The sequence below is a fragment of the Lichenostomus cassidix genome, chromosome 15, assembly GCF_008360975.1.
Source record: "Lichenostomus cassidix isolate B80296 chromosome 15, HeHo_3.0, whole genome shotgun sequence".
NCBI classification, from domain to species: Eukaryota; Metazoa; Chordata; class Aves; order Passeriformes; family Meliphagidae; genus Lichenostomus; species Lichenostomus cassidix.
Genome location: NC_139496.1, coordinates 5,045,896 through 5,063,573, shown reverse-complemented (window position 1 = coordinate 5,063,573; position 17,678 = coordinate 5,045,896). Strand labels below are relative to the sequence as shown.

Sequence of the window (17,678 nt, the reverse complement as noted above, 5' to 3'; positions counted from 1 at the left end):
GTGGTTTATGGCATGCAGCACACTGAGCTTGGGAAAACAAGGAAACTACCTTGCAAGAGCCCTGAAGCTTCAGGAAAGGAGCATATGAAGCTTGCACAATGCAGCTTTTTCCCCTGTTCTCTGAGGCTTTGCTTTGTTCCTGCATCTCCAAGACAAAGGGCGGGAGCAGAGCTAAGCCCTGGCTGTTTGTGCTGTTTCTGTGCTTGCTGCAGACCAGGCTGCCTGTACAAAGGGTTATAAATCAGTAGTGCTGCAGTCTGAGCAGAGGCTTCCAAATGAGAAATTTCACTGTTCAGACATCAGGGGATCCTCTGCATTGCAAGAGCAAGGTAGAAATCATCAGGGCAGAATCCCAGAGCCAGCAGCGGTGCTGTGTAAAAGGGGTGTTTGGTCAGAGCTCAGTCTCCCTCTTGTCACATTGAAAGGACTTGGATTCAGGTGCCTGACAAGCCACCTGGAGTCTTTTGTTGGCTGCTTTGGGAGGAAAGGGTGGGCTGGCCAGGGCTCCCTGCCACAAGAGATCTATCCATCCTTCCCTGTGGATTTTCTCACTCTTTGTGTACACACACAGAGGCAGAAGATGGGAGAGATTTATGGTGCTCTCTTGGTTTTATTCTCATAAAAAGCAATCCAAGTGATGAAGGAATAAATCTAAAGCTGCTTGGCTGGGAAACCCAAGATGCAGGAGGGCTTTGCTGATTGGAGTAATCAAGCCCCTATTCCCTGCAGTAAATGAGTGTGTAGCAATTGCTGAACATGGGTTTTGGGGCTGGCAAGTGCTGCCTGGCTGTGAGCTGCTCAGGGAGGATCAGGGCACAAGCTCCTGAGGGAGCACTGGGGTATCCCTGCACAGGTGTTCTTTCCTGATCTGATTTTAAAATCTGTGTCTCATAAAGCTGAACCCTGCCAAGCATGCTTGGCTCAGTCAGGTGCTGCAGTGAAGTGGAGCAGACAGATCGAAGGGGAGCTCACAGTGCCAAGCCTGTGCTGATCCCCTGTTGCACAAATCCCCCAGACGAGTTTTTAGCAGCTCTAAGCAGCAGCAGGATCAGCATACTCATACTGTCACTGGAATCCCTGAGAGCATGGGCAGTTGGACACCAGGCTTCTGTTGACATTATGAGGTTATTCCTATGTGCCCATAAGGTAGAAATCCCTTGTGGGTGGTGCATTTTTTTTCTTCAGAGAACTATAAGTTTTAGGCATGGTGTGGGCTGGGTCAAGAGGCTTGTTGCAGCAGCTGAGGAGAGGAAGAGAGGGGAAAATGGATTTTCTGAGTCTTTGTGGTGTTGTGTGTCTGAAAGCGTTGGGATATGTCCCAGGCATCCCTATCTTTCCTTTCAGGCTTACCTGCTAAAACATTCTGGAAAGTTACCCTTACCATGTAAAATGGTTGTTCCTGGCCCCAAGCCAAGGATAATATTTCTGGGGAGTACAGCTGCTGGACTAGTGAGCCCAGAATGGGGCAACTTAAATTCCTCAGCAAGGCAGTAGCTTGTGGCTGCTGATGCCAGGAGATGACATGCAGAGCTCTGTGGGAATGTCAGAAATGGGCACCAGGTGCTGCACAGCAGTGGCAGAAGTGCAGGCAGGATTTTGATGTCTCGTTGCTTGCCTGTTGTCACATTTCCTCTGGTATCACATTAGGTCAGTTGGTGCACAAAGTGCAAATCCTCCCGTGGCTGTGGTCAGTTGTCAGTGGGTCTCATGCCTGCCTGCACACAGCTGCTACACATACATGTGCAGGAGCACCTGGGAACAGCACTTCAGGCACTGGAGTGTGTAGAGAAGCTCCATAGCAGTGTCATATGCTGTCTGCAGCTGATTCATCCTGCCATGAATGTCACTGTTCACTGAGGTGTAAAGCTGAATGGGAGGCTAAAGGCCTCCCATGAAGCATCTTACAGAGCAGAGTTGCCTGGCTGACAGGGCCTGGCTCATGTCACTGTCAGAAGTCAGGGCAGCCCACAGTGGAGCTCAGATTCCTGCAGCTAACCTCTCCCTTGGCTTTTGCCCACAGGAGCTGCCAGAGCATGACCAGCCTGTTCAGCAGTACCATGTCTCCTGTTAAGGATGGAACATCATCACTTCCAAGGAGGCAGACTTCTTTCACCAAACCCCCACTCCGTGCTCTCTACGACTTACTGATAGGACCCATGGAAGGAGTAAGCCTTTGGCACAGACACCAAAAACCTCTTAGTGTGGGAAAGCAAGAATAGACAGCTTGGGGGTGGTTTCTGAAGTGTGGTATTTTCACAGACAGTCTGGGATGGAAGGTGCCTTAGTGACCATGTAGACTTGAGAATCTAGAGACAAGGATCTAGTCCTACATAGTTTTTTTTGTGGGCTGCCAGTGTTTAAGCTGGAGCAAATTTCAGTGCTTTGAAGTTGCTTTTTCCTGGGGTGAAAAAGAACTGTTTTTATGATACACTAGATTAATAAATTTCCAGAGTACATGGGGCCAGGAGCAGTTGCTACTTTTTGTACCCAGCTGCTTATTGACTAATCTCTCTGCTTCACTTCTCCTTTCATAAGACTCTTTCTGCTTAGATCCTTTGGTGACTCTGGGTTGGTGACAATGTCAAGTATCTGGAAGTGCAGGCCATGGACACAATTTGTCTGTAGATTGTTCACTCTTCTGAGGAAATGGCTGTTTAGAAATTCAGTATATGAAAGAATATTCTCTGACAAAGGAGAAGGTGATGATGACAATACTGACAAGACATAGGTGGCTGGGGTTAGCCAAGATTTCAGGCTGGAGTGGAAGGAGCTGCAGTACCGTGGTGAGGCTGTGTGCCCCACGTGGGCTGAGGCCAGGATGATGACCCAACTAATTCTCTCTCCTTTCTTTCCAGGGTTTGATGCATTCCAGTGGGCCTGTTGGCCGCCACCGTCAGCTGATCCTGGTTCTGGAGGGAGAACTGTACCTCATTCCTTTTGCTCTCCTGAAGGGCAGTTCCTCCAACGAGTACCTCTACGAGCGCTTCAGCCTCATCGCAGTGCCGTCCATCCAGTCACTGAATCCCAGCTCCAAGGTCTGACACTGCTTCTGAAACCTCTCTCACAGAACCCCTCCTGTGGCTGCAGGTGCTGGTACATGCTCAGAACGCAGCAGCTCTGTCCTGCTGTGCCAGACACAAGAACAGAAACCACAAACAGGCCACTCTGGGTCTGAGGAGCACGCTGAGCACCACAGCTCTGAAGTAGGTTCTGATGTAGTTCCTGCAGCACAAAATCACAGCCCCAGGCATGCCAGGAAGGACAAGAGGATTGGATCATTTGGATATCCTCCTCTAAAGGATTGCATGTGCTGGGTGTGGAACTACATGGCAGACTACAGAGATGTAGGTGTCTGTGATCTGTGCTGAGCTTCCTTGCCAAGCTGACTGTCCTGTCACATTGCTGGTATGTTCACCTTCATTTTAGTGTTCTGAGTGGGGAAGACCACTGATGTCTCAGGACACCAAAGATCTGAGGGAAAGCAAATCCCACAGGTGAATCCTGGAGAATTATTTTTCCTGCTGGGGTTGGCAGCAGCATTTCTAATGCCCAGGTCTCTGGGAGAATGCACCAAGTCACATCGGTTCTTGCTCGGCAGTGTTTTGCTGCATGTCTTGGTTTGCCCTGAGTTAAGCACAGTCAGTGGAACAGCAAAGGGGTCTGAACCTTGTCAGCATTACTGCTATTCCATTCAGTATCAGCTGCCTGCAGCACCTACTGCTGGCAGTGCTGACACTGATCTTGGAAATACAGGCACAGGGAGCCACTTAGTGAGTGATTGCAGGTAGTGTTCCAGTAATGCTAGAAGCTGGAATCTACTTCATGCTTTTAGCTCTGGTGCAGCCTTCAAAGGGACCTGGGCTATATCTGTTGCTTTTTGTTCTTACCTACCTGTTCACCCAAGATCTGGGGATGGAAGTCTTGACCCCAGACTCAAATGGAGGTGTTCCTTGGGATAGTTAAACAGAAGTAACCAAAGAAATGCAAAATCTTCCTGTAATTATGACAACCAAACCTCTGTTTAGAGCCAAAAGGACAGGGTGTTTTATTACCAGCATCATAAAATCCAGATCTTTGAACCCATTTTCTCTTTCTTTCTCTGTGTAGTCCCACGTGAGGAAGAGTACTCCTGCTTACTCCAGTTCTACCTCAATGGCAGCTGTTATAGGAAATCCCAAGCTCCCTTCAGCAGTTATGGACAGGTGGCTGTGGGGTCCTATGCCCTCTGCAGAAGAGGAAGCATATATGGTGTCTGAGTTACTTGGCTGCCAGCCCTTAGTCGGCAGCTCATCAACAAAAGAGAGAGTCATGAGTGCCCTGACTCAGGCAGAATGTGTCCATTTTGCAACCCACGTCTCCTGGAAACTGGCTGCTTTGGTCCTGACACCCAGCACTGACAGCAATCCAGCCAGCAGCAAGAGTTCTTTTGGGAACCCCTACACAATCCCAGAATCTCTTAGGATGCAGGATGATGCCAGTGATGTGGAGAGCATCTCAGACTGCCCTCCTCTTCAGGAGTTCCTGCTTACAGCGGCTGATGTCCTGGATCTGCGTCTTCCTGTCAAGCTAGTGGTTCTTGGCTCTTACCAAGAGTCCAACAGCAAAGTCACTTCTGATGGAGTCATTGGCTTGACAAGAGCATTCCTGGCTGCTGGGGCTCAGTGTGTCCTTGTGTCACTCTGGCCCATTCCTGTGGCTGCTTCCAAAATGTTTGTGCACGCCTTCTATTCCTCTCTCTTGAACGGCATGAAAGCCAGCGCGGCCCTCGGAGAAGCAATGAAAACTGTGCAGAGCAGCAAGCAGTTCTCCCATCCAGCCAACTGGGCAGGTAGGAAGAGTCTTCTTCTGGACACTTCAACAGGAGGCAGGAGTACTGCTGCTAGAAGTGTGCTTTCTGTGACATAAGCCTTATAGGGCTTATTCCTTTTGGTTCTTTTAGGCGAAAGGTTTCCTTTTCTTCCACTGGGAATGTCTCAGCAGTGTCAGCTCTTTGTGTAGTGCTGGTTCTCTCAATTAGATCTGTATGTTGAGATTTGGAATGACAAAGTCTTGAAGTTCAGCAGTGCTGTTACAGAGATATGTACAGATAACCTATTTTTTTTCCTGGCACGAGGCCTGGTGTTTGAAAGCTGCAGGCATTCCCCAAATTGCTTTTTGCACAGGCAGCAGAACCATGTTATTTAGCTCAGGAAACTGTGGTCAATATGGCTGTGGTGTAAACTGAACATGGCTGGAGGAGCAGGAACTTGTTAAAATGAGTCAGGCTCACAGTGATTTCAGGTATGTCAAGTCCAGCGTTAGGATGTGGTTCAGGTACTACCAGGTGTGAGCTGAGTTCAGGTTACAGTCCACAGTTCAGTTGGGATTTTATTTTCATTCCAAGATTTTCCTGTCTCAAGAGTATTAAAAAGCCCCAAAAGTGACCAGTCCCTAGGCAAAAAAAAGAATGAGTGTGGTCATAGTGCTTGGTATCACCAGCAAGCAGAGGCTTTCAGCTGCTCAGGCTCAGTACTGCCCTTTCCATGGTACTGTGCAGGTTCATCACTCACAGTCCCTAACTTCCACCACTGACCCTTGGCACTGAGTCTCAGACAGAGCACCAGAGCCAGGAGAAGCTGCATCCTCACTGTGGGAATGAGAAGGGAAACACAGAGCTCTTTATGCTGACGTTTGGGGAGTGTGGCATTGAACGGTGCATGAGCCAGGACAAGTTTCTGACCAGGACAGCAAAATCTTTTCATGTTCTCAGTTCTGTTCTGTGACCATTGTTGGCATGTGTTGATTTCTGTGGCTGTAGAGGAGACCTGGAGCATGCCTGGATAAGTTTAGCTGCAACCCAGTGATTTTCTGCTTGCTTGAACAGGAAGACGCTATTGATTTAATAGCAGAGGACAGTAAGAGGTATCTAGAAGTTCACTCTGCACCACTGGGCAGGGAGTGGGCAGCTGCTCTGGGAAAAGAATGTCCCTGTGCAAAGTGCAGTGAACCATAGTTCACTAGTCTGAGGGCAGAGGACATCTGCCTCTGGTTTCAACATTTTCCATAACAACAGGAGATTGACTGTCTCTCATTCTGAATCCTCCAGGCTTCATGCTTATTGGGAGTGATATGAAGCTGAACAGCCCTTCCTCGCTGGTAGGACAGGCCCTGACTGAGATCCTGCAGCACCCTGAAAGGGCCCGTGATGCTCTGCGTGTCCTGCTGCATTTGGTAAGGGAAAGGAAGTGCTGTCACAGCCTGGATGCACTAGAAGGTGTCCTGAGACACTCTCACCTGTGGGCATGTGCCTGCAAACCATGAGTGGAAGAGCAGCACCCTGATGTGCAGCCACTCCCACATGAGAATATATATATATATATATATATATGTATGTATAGCTTCATCCCCTCTCCCCTGCCGTGGCATAGCCTCTTGCAAAACTCTGGGTCAGTGTGGAAAGACTGGGACACCTAAGGAAGTGTTCAGTGCAGAAAGAGGCAAAGTAAGCAAAATCTTAGATTGTATTGTGACAGAATCCACCCCCAGACCCATCTGGTTTGCATTAGCTGTTGAATTGGGTTTCTGCTTAAGAGGTAAGCATTGGGATTAATTGTTTATACAGGGAAATAGCTATGAACATGGCAGTCATGGAAACACAGAGCACAGTCACTGCTGTCTCTGCATATTTGGAAGATAAGAGGCCCTTCTGTCCCCATCTGTGCCACCAGTCTGTCCTGGGGAACAGCGGGACTGGAGCCAACTGCCAGGTGGCTGGAATGATCACTCATGACTTCTAATACTTTTCTTTGCAATGCGTCATCTGTGGTCTCACAGGAGTGTGAAGTATCCATAGAATGACAGAAACCTGTGAATCTTGCTGGTCTTCCCACTTGCTGGGGTTTGTGGACATTCATGTCTCTTTCCTCTTTGCCGTGTGGCTGCAGGCTCTTTGTCTGGTAATAAGCAGGCTGGAACCCCAATGTGAGTCATCTTTTGGGGAGAAATGCAGCTGCCAGGCTTACAGGAAATTATCCCAAACAAACTGCTACTTCGTTTGCTGTGGCATTATTGTTCCCAGTGTCCCAGAGAATATTGGCACTCATCACTGTGATGTTACAGCTGTAAATGCTGAGTTACTGGAGCTTCTGTTTTCAAGGCACTAATGTTCTCATGTGTGAGACAGGCCAGGATCAGCCTTGGATTTGCTGTCTCCCTGCCTGCTGTTCCAACCTCTTCTCTGTGTAAGAAGAGGTGGTCAGTAACAACATCTTGTACAATAAGCTGTCATTTCCCCACAGGTGGAGAAATCATTGCAGCGAATCCAGAATGGGCAGCACAACTCCATGTACACCTCCCAGCAAAGTGTGGAGAACAAAGTTGGTGGCATTCCAGGCTGGCAGGCACTCCTCACAGCAGTGGGATTTCGGTTGGACCCACCAGCCAGTGGCCTCCCAGCAGCAGTGTTCTTCCCAACCTCAGACCCTGGGGATCGGCTGCAGCAGTGCAGCACCACCATCCAGTCCCTCCTAGGTGAGAGGAGGCACCTGTGGGCTCTGACCAGGCAGACATCAGCCTTTCTCACCTTTCTGTGATGTCAGCTTGTAAAACAGGGATGTTTTATGTCAATGAAATCAATGTATTGGACTGGGAAGAAGTTCCAAAAGTAAATGTTAACTGAAATTTTTGTCACAGATGAGAATTGTTTGCTACTGGGTCGAGTAAGTGTGATGTGACTGTTCCTCTCTCCCAGCTCACTGTCAGGAAACTTGTCATCAGATACAAAGTGGGAAGACCTTTTGTTTTCTGGAAATTCCTGCTGCTTCCAGAGGTGTCCAGTGATACGGGGGAGAGGTTTTAGGAATTAGCCGAGTGTGTGTTCTGTTCAGGTTTGTTGAATTTCTTGCAGTCAAGAAACAGATACAGATGTTTCTGCTGATGTTTTTCAGGTTTGCCTAACCCTGCACTTCAGGCACTTTGTAAACTTATCACAGCTTCAGAAACAGGAGAGCAGCTTATCAACAGGGTGAGTTGGGAGGTTTTCCTCCAGTACCAGGTTCCAAATGGCTCTTCCCAGGTCAGTAAATTCAGAAAGACACAGAATGGTTGATGCCCTGGTTTATCAACCCAGAGCTTGCTAGGAGGCTTGAGGGTTGAAATTCTAAACTTGCCTGTTTGTGTGTCCAGAAGGAAAATATGCAGGTGAGTTACTGGGCTGCGTGGCCCTGGGACTCCCCTGTTCAGTGACAAGTGAAAACACAATCCCTACTGCAGTGTGGGGCAGTTGAGTAATAGACCCCTAATTGCTGTTTGGTCACCCTGCCTAGGACCCATGTTGGCTGCTCTTTGTCCACTGTATTTATTGAAGTCCCCAGGTATGGCTGACTTTGGATAATTCAAGGTCTGTCAGAAAACTCAGTGAGCCTGTGCTGCTCCTGCATGTGCTCACAGCTCCATGGAAAGGATTTCTGGTCCTTAGGGGAAGGGCAGTGCTGCCTGTGGTGATGGGACTTCTCCCTGCTCCCCTCAACCTCCTTCACACTCCTCCTTCTCCCCAGTCTCTGGAGCATGCCTAGCCTAACCTGACCTTTCTCTGCGCCACCAGCCTGGCTGCTTTCCATTCCATGGTTCTTACTGTCCTGAGTGCTCCTGTAATTAGGTTTCTCTTCATCATTTGCCTGCTTTAGTACATGGACACACTCACACAGGGAATGAGCCTAAATCTCACTGTCTTTCCCCTTTCCCCATGCAGAAGCATTCCAGGCAGTACTGTGGTAGGGAGCTGGGATTGGATCTGTGTTAGGATCGTATTAGGATCTGCAGCAGAGTAAGGGATAATTCAAATGACCTCAGTGACCAATGTCCTTGGTGGTGTTTTGCCTCTTGCCTTGGCTCTCATGAGTGCCTGAGATGTGTGTGGTTAACTGCAGGGTTGTCTCCCCCATGGCCACCCAAGGGAGGCCAGGTCTGAGGGGTGTGAGGAGGAGAGGGCAGCATTCCCGTGGCTCAAAATGCCTTGGAGTGCTAATGAAGTATCTTCATCAGTGCCACCCTGCCTCAGATAATTAAATTACCCAAGGAAAAACATTTAGCTGGCTGTGCACACAAGTAACAAAAGACACACTCACCCTTTCCTTGCTGCCTCACAGAGTAAATACTGGCAGGGGTATTGCACTGGGTTTGCAAATGTTCTTCCATAGCTCAGACCCCTGACAGAATTCCTTTTTGCACCAGTCTGTCCTGTTAAATGTTGGTTTTCAGCTCAGTTCTCCCCTCCTTTGTGGTTATTGCTTTTTTCCACTCCTGCCTCTCGGCAGTTCATGGAGTGAGCAGCTGGAGCTCTGCCTGTCCCAGAGGAAAGCAGACTTTATTCCAGACAGAAGCAGGATGTCAGACACTTCAGTCAGTGGGTGCTGCTCACTGTTTTTCCCTGGTGGGTGACTGGCATCACAGGGGAGCAGGTGCTCTTGGCATTAGTGAAGCAGCAAGCTTGGAGCCTGAGCTGCTGCAGAGGATAGAAAATGCATATTTTGAGTGCAAAAGAGAAGGCAGGAGCCACAAAAGAGAGACCTTCAGTACTACTGCATGTGCAAGGAAAAGTTAGAGATTGCTGACTGCATTGAGTGCCAGTACTGTGTCCCAGAGGAAACAAGAGAAGGGCTGTTTTATGTTCAGCCTCCTGCCAGAGTGTGGGTTGGCCTGAGTGTCTGCCTGCTAAGTGTCTGAGCTGTCGTGAGCTGGACACTCCCAGATTCCAGCTGCCTGTTCCCACGCTGTTGGATTCAGCTCAGGCTGTTCCCATTGCTCCCTTCTTTCTCTGGGCAGAGCATCTTGCAGTCAGGGTGCTGGTTCCCATGTGGATGTGTCCCTGCAAGGTTCCTCAGCACAGGCACTTTGTAGCACAGAGTAACCCATGTTCTTTTCTCCTCTTTTCCTTTCTTGTTACCTGCTGCCCGAAGGCTGTTAAAAATGTGGTGGGAATGGTGAGTATGACGTGCACGGGGGTGACACTGCGGTGCAGGGTGACATGCCAGGGTCACTGCAGACCCATGCCCTGTGCTGCAATGTGTCTGCACCCACTCTCAGGCCTGGGATTTGCTCCATAGAGCTACTGTGGAAAAAGGCCTGTGTAAGCTTTTGTGGGTTGTGAGAGATGGGTGGTCCTGAGGTTAGCTGGTCCCTGATTAATGGCTTTTCATCCTTGTTGCCCTGGCTGTGTTGGTGAATTACACGGGATCCTGGCATCTTAATTTGTGTCAGATCTTCATAAACACATTTTCTCTCTAGCTTGCTACTCCTGTCCCTTGGGCACAGTTGAGAAACTTCTTTCCTGGAGGCCGTGGAGATATTAGGAAAGTCTTCCATGGTTTCATATGACTTGTTCTGCCCAGTTAATGAGTTTCTTGGGATTTGCATAAGGAGTATGGCTCAGTCATGGAATGGGCTTTAGTATATTTCTGTGAGCAGCCCCAGAGTGTCTCTTTTCCTTTTCTTTCCCTTCACAGATGTTCCTGCTGTGCTTCCTTCTTGCTCAGTTTCCACTGGCCACCCCCCAGCCCTCACCCCTGGTCTGTCCCTGCCTTTGCTGCTGTTCCAGTCTGTCTGATGTTGCTGTCCCTGAACTGTCCTTCTTCCCAGACCTTCCCATCTCACTGCTCTGTTCAGGAGCAGCAGCTGAACTGGGTGTCCAGGGAAAGGGTGTCCAGGGAAAGGGCATTGCCTTGTCTGTGACTGTAAGAGAAGCAGTGATGTGACTTGCAAGGAATGGCTAATGTCTGTATTGCTGTCTTCAGCTGCATCAAGTCCTGGTTCAACTTCAGGCAGGCGAGAAGGAGCAAGATTTCCCCTCTGCACCAATCCAGGTCTCCATCAGTGTCCAGCTCTGGAGGCTGCCTGGCTGTCATGAGTTTCTGGCAGCTCTAGGTAGGAAAACACTTCTTTCCATTGTCTCGCTAAACCCATTTGTGGAGTCTCACGTGCAGGCTTGAAGCAGTGGTGAGACTCACAGCTTCACATTTGTCTGCCTGCTGCAGCCCAGCCTGCTTTTGCCAAATTCCAATGTCTATGCTCTTCAGCTCCATTTCTGTGAGAAAACATGGAATTAATAGTAAATGGTTTGGCACACAGGACACTGTCCCAAGATGTGTTTGGTATATGATTCCCCAACAACTCCAAATAATTTGCAACTAAAGAAGTGTTGACAGGAGTAATTTGTTGATGAGTGTGTGTGTTCCCAGTGCAGTGCTCCAACTCCAAGTAAAGCTCCCAACACCTGGAGAAGGTGTGCTAAACAGTAATAAATAACAAGACAGCAAACTGCATATGAGAAGTGAAGTCATCCTTCCAAGGGTGCTGCAGCCTGTCATACCTCTCTGTTCTACCTGTGTTATAAATGAGATTACTCTTATATGAGACAGAGTGTCTTTCTGTGAGCTGTGATTTTCTGTTCCATGTCCCCCTACAGGTTTTGACCTTTGTGAAGTTGGCCAAGAGGAGGTCATTCTGAAAACTGGGAAACAAGCTACCAGGAGGACCATGCACTTTGCTCTACAATCCTTGCTGGCACTTTTTGGTAAAGCTGCTTAGAATAGTTTTTGCTCTGGTGTCATCTGATGATTTGATCAGAATGGCTTCTGCTGATATCTGCTACTCACACCTTTGCAGAGGTCATGTTTGTACATACTATTGTCTTTTCTTTTTAGATTCAACAGAGCTGCCCAAGCGCCTTAGCCTGGACAGTTCCTCATCACTGGAGTCACTGGCTTCTGCTCAGTCTGTTTCCAACCCTGTATCCCAGTATCAAAACCCACCATTCTCTCCTACCTGTCCAGACAGCATTGCCTCAGATGCCATTTCTGTGTACAGCCTGAGCTCCATTGCTTCTTCCATGAGCTTTGTTTCCAAGCCAGAGAATGTGCTGGATGGGGCAGGACACAGAGGACGCCAGGATTATGAGAGGCCCAAGAATATCTATCCACACAGGTCTGCAGCTCAGAGCCAGCTGTCACCACAAGCCACTGCAGCCAGCAAAGATGAGGAAGAGTATGAAGGTTTCTCTATAATCAGCAACGAGCCTTTGGCCAGTTACCAAGAAAACATAAAACCAAGATTTTCCCCTGACCACAAACAGCCCAACACTAGTCAGAATGGAGGCATTAAAGTGCCTGTCAACTCCAAAGGGAGCATAAGTACTCCAAATTCTCCTGTTAAAATGACTCTCATCCCCAGCCCAAATTCACCTTTCCAAAAAGTTGGGAAACTTGCAAGTTCTGATACTGGGGAATCGGACCAGTCTAGCACTGAGACTGACAGCACTGTCAAATCCCAGGAGGACAGTAATCCAAAGCTTGATCCACAAGAGTTGGCCCAAAAGATCCTGGAGGAAACTCAGAGTCACCTCATTGCTGTTGAACGTCTTCAGAGAAGCAGCAGCCAGATAAGCAAGAGCAACAGTTCGGATGATGGAGCTCCCAGCCCGGCCGGCGTGTCTGCGTTCCGCTCTTCCGAGACCAGCGCCTTCAGCAGGCCAGTCAGCTCCAGCCAGAGGAATCAGTCTTCACCTCTTGCCATGAAACCAAAGCCTCCAACGAGGAGTTCATCCCTTCAGAAGGTGAGCTCTGGCTATAACAGCCCCACAACATCAGAGATGTCAAACAGAGAAGGCACAGGCCAGTACAGTGGGCAGCCGTCTCCAGGTTGTGATTCACATGGGTCCCTATCTGAGCAGCCTCCCTTTAAACTCAAGTACCCCAGCTCTCCTTATAGTGCTCACATTTCTAAATCACCCCGAAATATCTCTCCCAGCTCAGGGCATCAGTCTCCTGGTGGCAGCACTCCATCTCCTGCTCTTTCTTATTCCTCAGCTGGTTCTGCTCGCTCGAGCCCAGCTGATGCCCCAGACATAGACAAATTAAAATTGGCTGCCATCGATGAAAAAGTGCAAGCAATTCACAACTTAAAGATGTTCTGGCAAAGCACTCCCCACCACTCCACTGGCCCAATAAAGATTCTCCGGGGAGCTCCTGGAACAATGACTTCTAAGAAGGATGTCCTCAGCTTGCTCAATTTATCTCCACGGCACAGCAAAGAAGAAAGTGCAGAGAAGCTGGAACTGAAGGATCTGTCTATTGGGCAACACCTTGCTGCTTCGCCACAGAAGATCCCTCCAAATGGACACAGATGCCCTGAAACCACAAATGCAGTGACATCAGCTCATTCCTCACCTGGCAACACTCTGGGAGCCGTGCGTCCCCTGAGGCTGCCAGCTGGGAATGGGTATAAATTTTTGTCACCGGGAAGATTTTTCCCTTCCTCCAAATGTTGAAGTGTCCCGAGTACCAGCTGATGACTTACAGTCTTGTTAAAGTATTTGCTTCTGCCCACTTGCCTTTACCAAAACAGAACCAGTACCTAAGCAGCCATGGTCATGCCCTCAGCTGGCAGTGCCCAGGGATGGGACAGGCTGGCCTGCTGTCACTGTGGGGGCACACGGCCTCACACACATGGGTTTTTGTTTCCTTTATCAAGACCTTGCCAGACTCACCTGATAACAGGTTCTTTGTAGTGTTCAGTATTTGCAGCAGCTGGTGCTAAGCATCTAGTTGTCTGTTCATTAAATACTGGCTTTTAAGCCACCTCCTTGTATTTCTTAACCAGAAGTTTTACAGCTGGCTTTTTGTACAGAAATTACACATATCAGGGGTTGGGGAGGAAAGGGAGAGGAGGCAGAACATTGCTGTGTACTACAAAGAACATATGTACAAGTTTCTGCCTGGAGAAAAATGAGCCATTTACTTGACTGCTTTCAAAGGCTGACAGTGGAGAAGATCATATTTTTCTAGACACCTCTGCCAGGTTGGCCAAACCAGAAACTGCTGTCAGTAAAACTCCATAGAAGCAGGATCTGGCAGTTCTCTTGCATCATTTAGAGGCTGGTGAAACAAAGAGAAGAGGAGAGAGGTGCCCCGTTCTAAAATCTGCATCTCAGGTAACTTTTCTGGAGGGAAACTCCTCAGATGAGACTTGGCTGGTTGGTCTGCTCAAAAGAAATGTTTGGGGCCTAACAAACCAGGTGAGCCTGAGTATAAGGTAGTAAGTGTGTGTCAGAGAGACAAGTTCTGGTTTTATTGAGTGCTCTGGTCTCTCAGACCACATTGTAAAGGTGAGCTTTTTATCCTGGCAAGTATTTGGGCAGTAGTTATGTCTCTGCTCAGTGAGCACAGAAAAGGATTACAGATGCTGCAGCTCAGAACATTTTGCAGTTCCACAGCAGGCAACAATGTGACATCAGTGTGTGTGATTCAGACATCACCTGACCAAAAAAATCCCTCCTTGATTCTGCTAAATCATTGCCATGGCTCGGCGCAGGCAGGTCTGTCGATCTTTTCCCTGCAGTGGAAGCAGGTTTCCTTTGGAGCAGGTGTGGAAACAAGTTTCATTTGGAGCAGGTATACCAGCACGAGCAGCTGTTGGTGCAGTTGGAGCCAGAACTCGAGGCAGTAGGCAGAGGGGCTGGAGGCAGAACCTGAGTGCCCTCTGACATGTGGAGGAAAAGGGACCAAGACGACCCCCAGGGTGATGTGTACAGTCAGCTTCCCTAGGCTAGGTGAGGTTTAGGAGTTTGGGGTCAGTTGGAGATCATTTCTAAGTGGCTGTGGAATGCAGTGATGTGATCAGGATCCCAGTGATCATTTACATGCACTGAAGCTGTGGGCATGCAGCAGCATCAGCCCCACCACGTGAGCTCAGATCCACGCAAGGTATTCACAGGCCATGGGCTATGAAGTCAGAGCACTGGATTACCAAGGCTTTTGGTGTATCTTCTGCACTCCCAGAACTGGCTGAGTGACTGAAGGCTAATCACTTCACCTCTCCGTGCCTCGTCTTCCCTTCCCTTCTAAATGGGGATAGAAATACCTACCTACCTCACAGAGGTGTTGTGAGGCTGAATTCATTAGGCCCTGAGTTTTAGCTGGATCTTAAGTCAACTTCCAGTCTTGCAGCTGACTCCCTGATTGGAGAGTGCAGGCGGCTCTGTGGATGTACCAGAGGTACGTTGCTGATGCAGAGAATTGTACTTAGCGTGGCTGGATGGTCTTGTTGTAAATGTGGATCTGATAATTTGTGATTTTCTTACGGATCTTGGAGGAAAACCATGATAGCAGGGCAGAGAATTCAGTTCTGATACAGAAACATGAAATTGCTTAGGCTCAGCTTACCAGGCCTCATCAGATGCTAGCTGTGAGAATATTCTGGAATCCGCTGGTTTTGGGAGAATGTTTTCCTTTTTATCATCATAAGGAATGAACACCAGCACTAAAGGCAAAGGATACTGAGCTGAATTGTTACAGCCAGCTAACAAGGGAGGGGGAATCACCAAAGTTTTCAGTGCAGAGAGAAGGAGTAGTTACTCACCTACTCATAAACAATGTAGCAGAACAGTTGAGTCAATCTGTTCAACTCATTATGATGCAACTTATTTGTCTGTACATGACATCTACCTGTGATGGCTTGGTGCTAAACATCACCTTCATGTCATTTGGCAGGAAAAAAATTAGAATAGTGGGCCAAAATGAGTCAGCACAGCATCTTCCCCTTGGGGAGACAGTGATGCTGTTGATCATGCTACTTGCTGTGGTCACAGGACTGCTGAGAGACTTCATGTGACCTGCTCTGTTTCTAACCAGCATAAACATTTTGAAACGACATCCCAGGAACACCCAGGATGGAAGTGGGCAGCTTTTTGTTTATAGCAACAGCAAATACTCCCTGTAGTGCTGCATAACATGCCAGAAATAAGCCTCTTTGTTGTAGTTTACTTCATAACTAAAGGATCTTTTTACCTGTAGAAATTCTATGCTGCCATTTTGTTACAACCCATTTCTGTGCTCCAGCAGGTTTCATGCTGGCTTCAAGCTTTCAGACAGAGCTAAATCGGGGTGGGGGGTGTGGGGGAGTGGTTCTTCTGTTGTTGTTTTTAAGGAGGGGGGAGCATTAGAAGCAGGGAAGGGTTCAGATGTAGAGAAAGTTCAGTATTTGGGAATTTGATGTTGTATAAATATGGAAGGTGAGTGTCACTAGAACAAGTCTTTTGGGAAATAGGTCTCGGTTGACTTGGCACAGGTCACTTCCATTGGCTTGCCAGGAGCCATGAAATGCATGCTTACTCGTGGCTGGGAGGCACTGCACACCTTGTCCCTCACTCCTCCACCTCCTGAATGAGAAACAACCCCTTTGTGAGGAAAAAAAAAAAGAGTTTTATCAGGTTTGCCCAATACGTGGAGAAATTCAGGAAATGCAAATCACATGTTCTCCATTTGCTGTTAGAATTCCTTCTGTGGGTTTAATGCATTTGTCGTTGTTGTATTTGTGCATGGTACAAGTGACAACACTGCGTAATACAGTGAGCAATAACAATTAGGTATTAACCACTTTCACAGAAAACCTGCCACATGCAAACATTCCCCAAGGCCATAGAATGTTTTGGTTTTTCCCTGTACGTTTTACGGTGTGAGATTTCAGATTTTTTTATTGACTGTCTTTAGCTCCAACTAAATGGGAACAGTAAAGAACCCCTGTGATCAAAATCTAGTTTAATTTGATTTTGTTGGTTAGCCTGTACCTCTGGCCTGATATTGGTTTTCCTTCTCTTTAATCATACCTTACTGAAACAAGGAAGAAGCATTGAGGGGGTGCTACACCCATGCATATCACTCTAGGCCATATTTTCTTTCATTAGGGCAAGCTCTTTCTGTGAACATCTCTTCCAAGTTGCAGAACAGATCCAGGGGCACAGAGGTGTCTGTGAATCTGTTAGGAAGCACTGGTAGTTTCAGCTGGATGGTGATAATGGGTTTGAGCAGTTTCGGGTTCATTGCATTGCCATGCTGCCTAGAAGGGCTGCACATGTGTGTGGACATTTGTCCCCTCAGCTGCAGAACCCCTTCAGAAGAGCACTGGAGACAGTGACCCAGAGAGGATGGTCAGCAGAGGCTTCCCAGCAGCAGCCCTTCAGCACTCGCTCTCCCTATGTGCAGTGTTAGCCATGTTTGGCCTCTATGGACTTTCTTTGTAAATTAAAACTCTGTTTCCAGACAGCATTAAACTTTTTATATTATGAAATTTACCATGTAAAAAGATTTTCATATTTTTATTGAAATTGCTAAGGCATTTGGCCTTTCTTCTTTGTGATTTCAGTGTCTATTAAAGCATGAGTTCTCTCAGTGCCTTAGTCTCTTGATCTGGAAGGATGTTGGGGAAGGGTGTTTGTTGGCTGGCAGTTCTCCTCAGCTCCCTCTGGAATCTTCCTCCCCTTTTTGTGCAGTGTGTAGTGTTCCTGTTAACAGTGCTCATAGGAAATCGCTTTTCCTTTTCCTAACAGATGGTGGGAATTGCCAATATTTGCTCATATCTCACTTGTAGTCAGCAGCAAAAGAACACACAGGGCTGGGAGGAGCTCTGAGGGTCACCTGGCTGCAGCCCTCTGGTGGGAGAATCCAGTGCTAAAGGGATGAGAGAGTCTCCCCATACTGATGCCAGCTGGAAATTGATGAGTTAAATCTTCCTTCTGCCCCCGTGTGAAAGGTGCTCTTGTATTTGGGGAAGTATTGGAGACAGGTGAAACTAAACATGCATTGGGGCTGCAGGACCTTGGCATGCTCAGCCTCCGAGAGCAGCCAGGAGCCACTGGCAGTGCTGGTTCT

At 48.1% G+C, this 17,678-nt stretch overlaps 1 protein-coding gene across 3 annotated transcripts in view; it reads left to right on the top strand.

The window, feature by feature from the left end:
• TTC28 (tetratricopeptide repeat domain 28) overlaps positions 1-17,201 on the top strand; it is a 100,150-nt gene extending 82,949 nt beyond the window's left edge. For 2 of the 3 annotated variants that reach the window (XM_085075707.1, XM_085075709.1), the window contains 10 exons: positions 2,021-2,165; positions 2,856-3,035; positions 4,108-4,828; positions 6,086-6,210; positions 7,278-7,509; positions 7,926-8,002; positions 9,936-9,959; positions 10,770-10,899; positions 11,441-11,548; positions 11,679-17,201. In XM_085075707.1, the coding sequence (XP_084931833.1) occupies positions 2,021-2,165; positions 2,856-3,035; positions 4,108-4,828; positions 6,086-6,210; positions 7,278-7,509; positions 7,926-8,002; positions 9,936-9,959; positions 10,770-10,899; positions 11,441-11,548; positions 11,679-13,300 (3,364 nt within the window). In that variant the 3' untranslated portion in view covers positions 13,301-17,201. The remainder of the gene's footprint in view (positions 1-2,020; positions 2,166-2,855; positions 3,036-4,107; positions 4,829-6,085; positions 6,211-7,277; positions 7,510-7,925; positions 8,003-9,935; positions 9,960-10,769; positions 10,900-11,440; positions 11,549-11,678) is intronic. The other variant, XM_085075708.1, reaches the window with a different exon arrangement.
• The last annotated feature ends 477 nt before the right edge of the window (positions 17,202-17,678 follow it).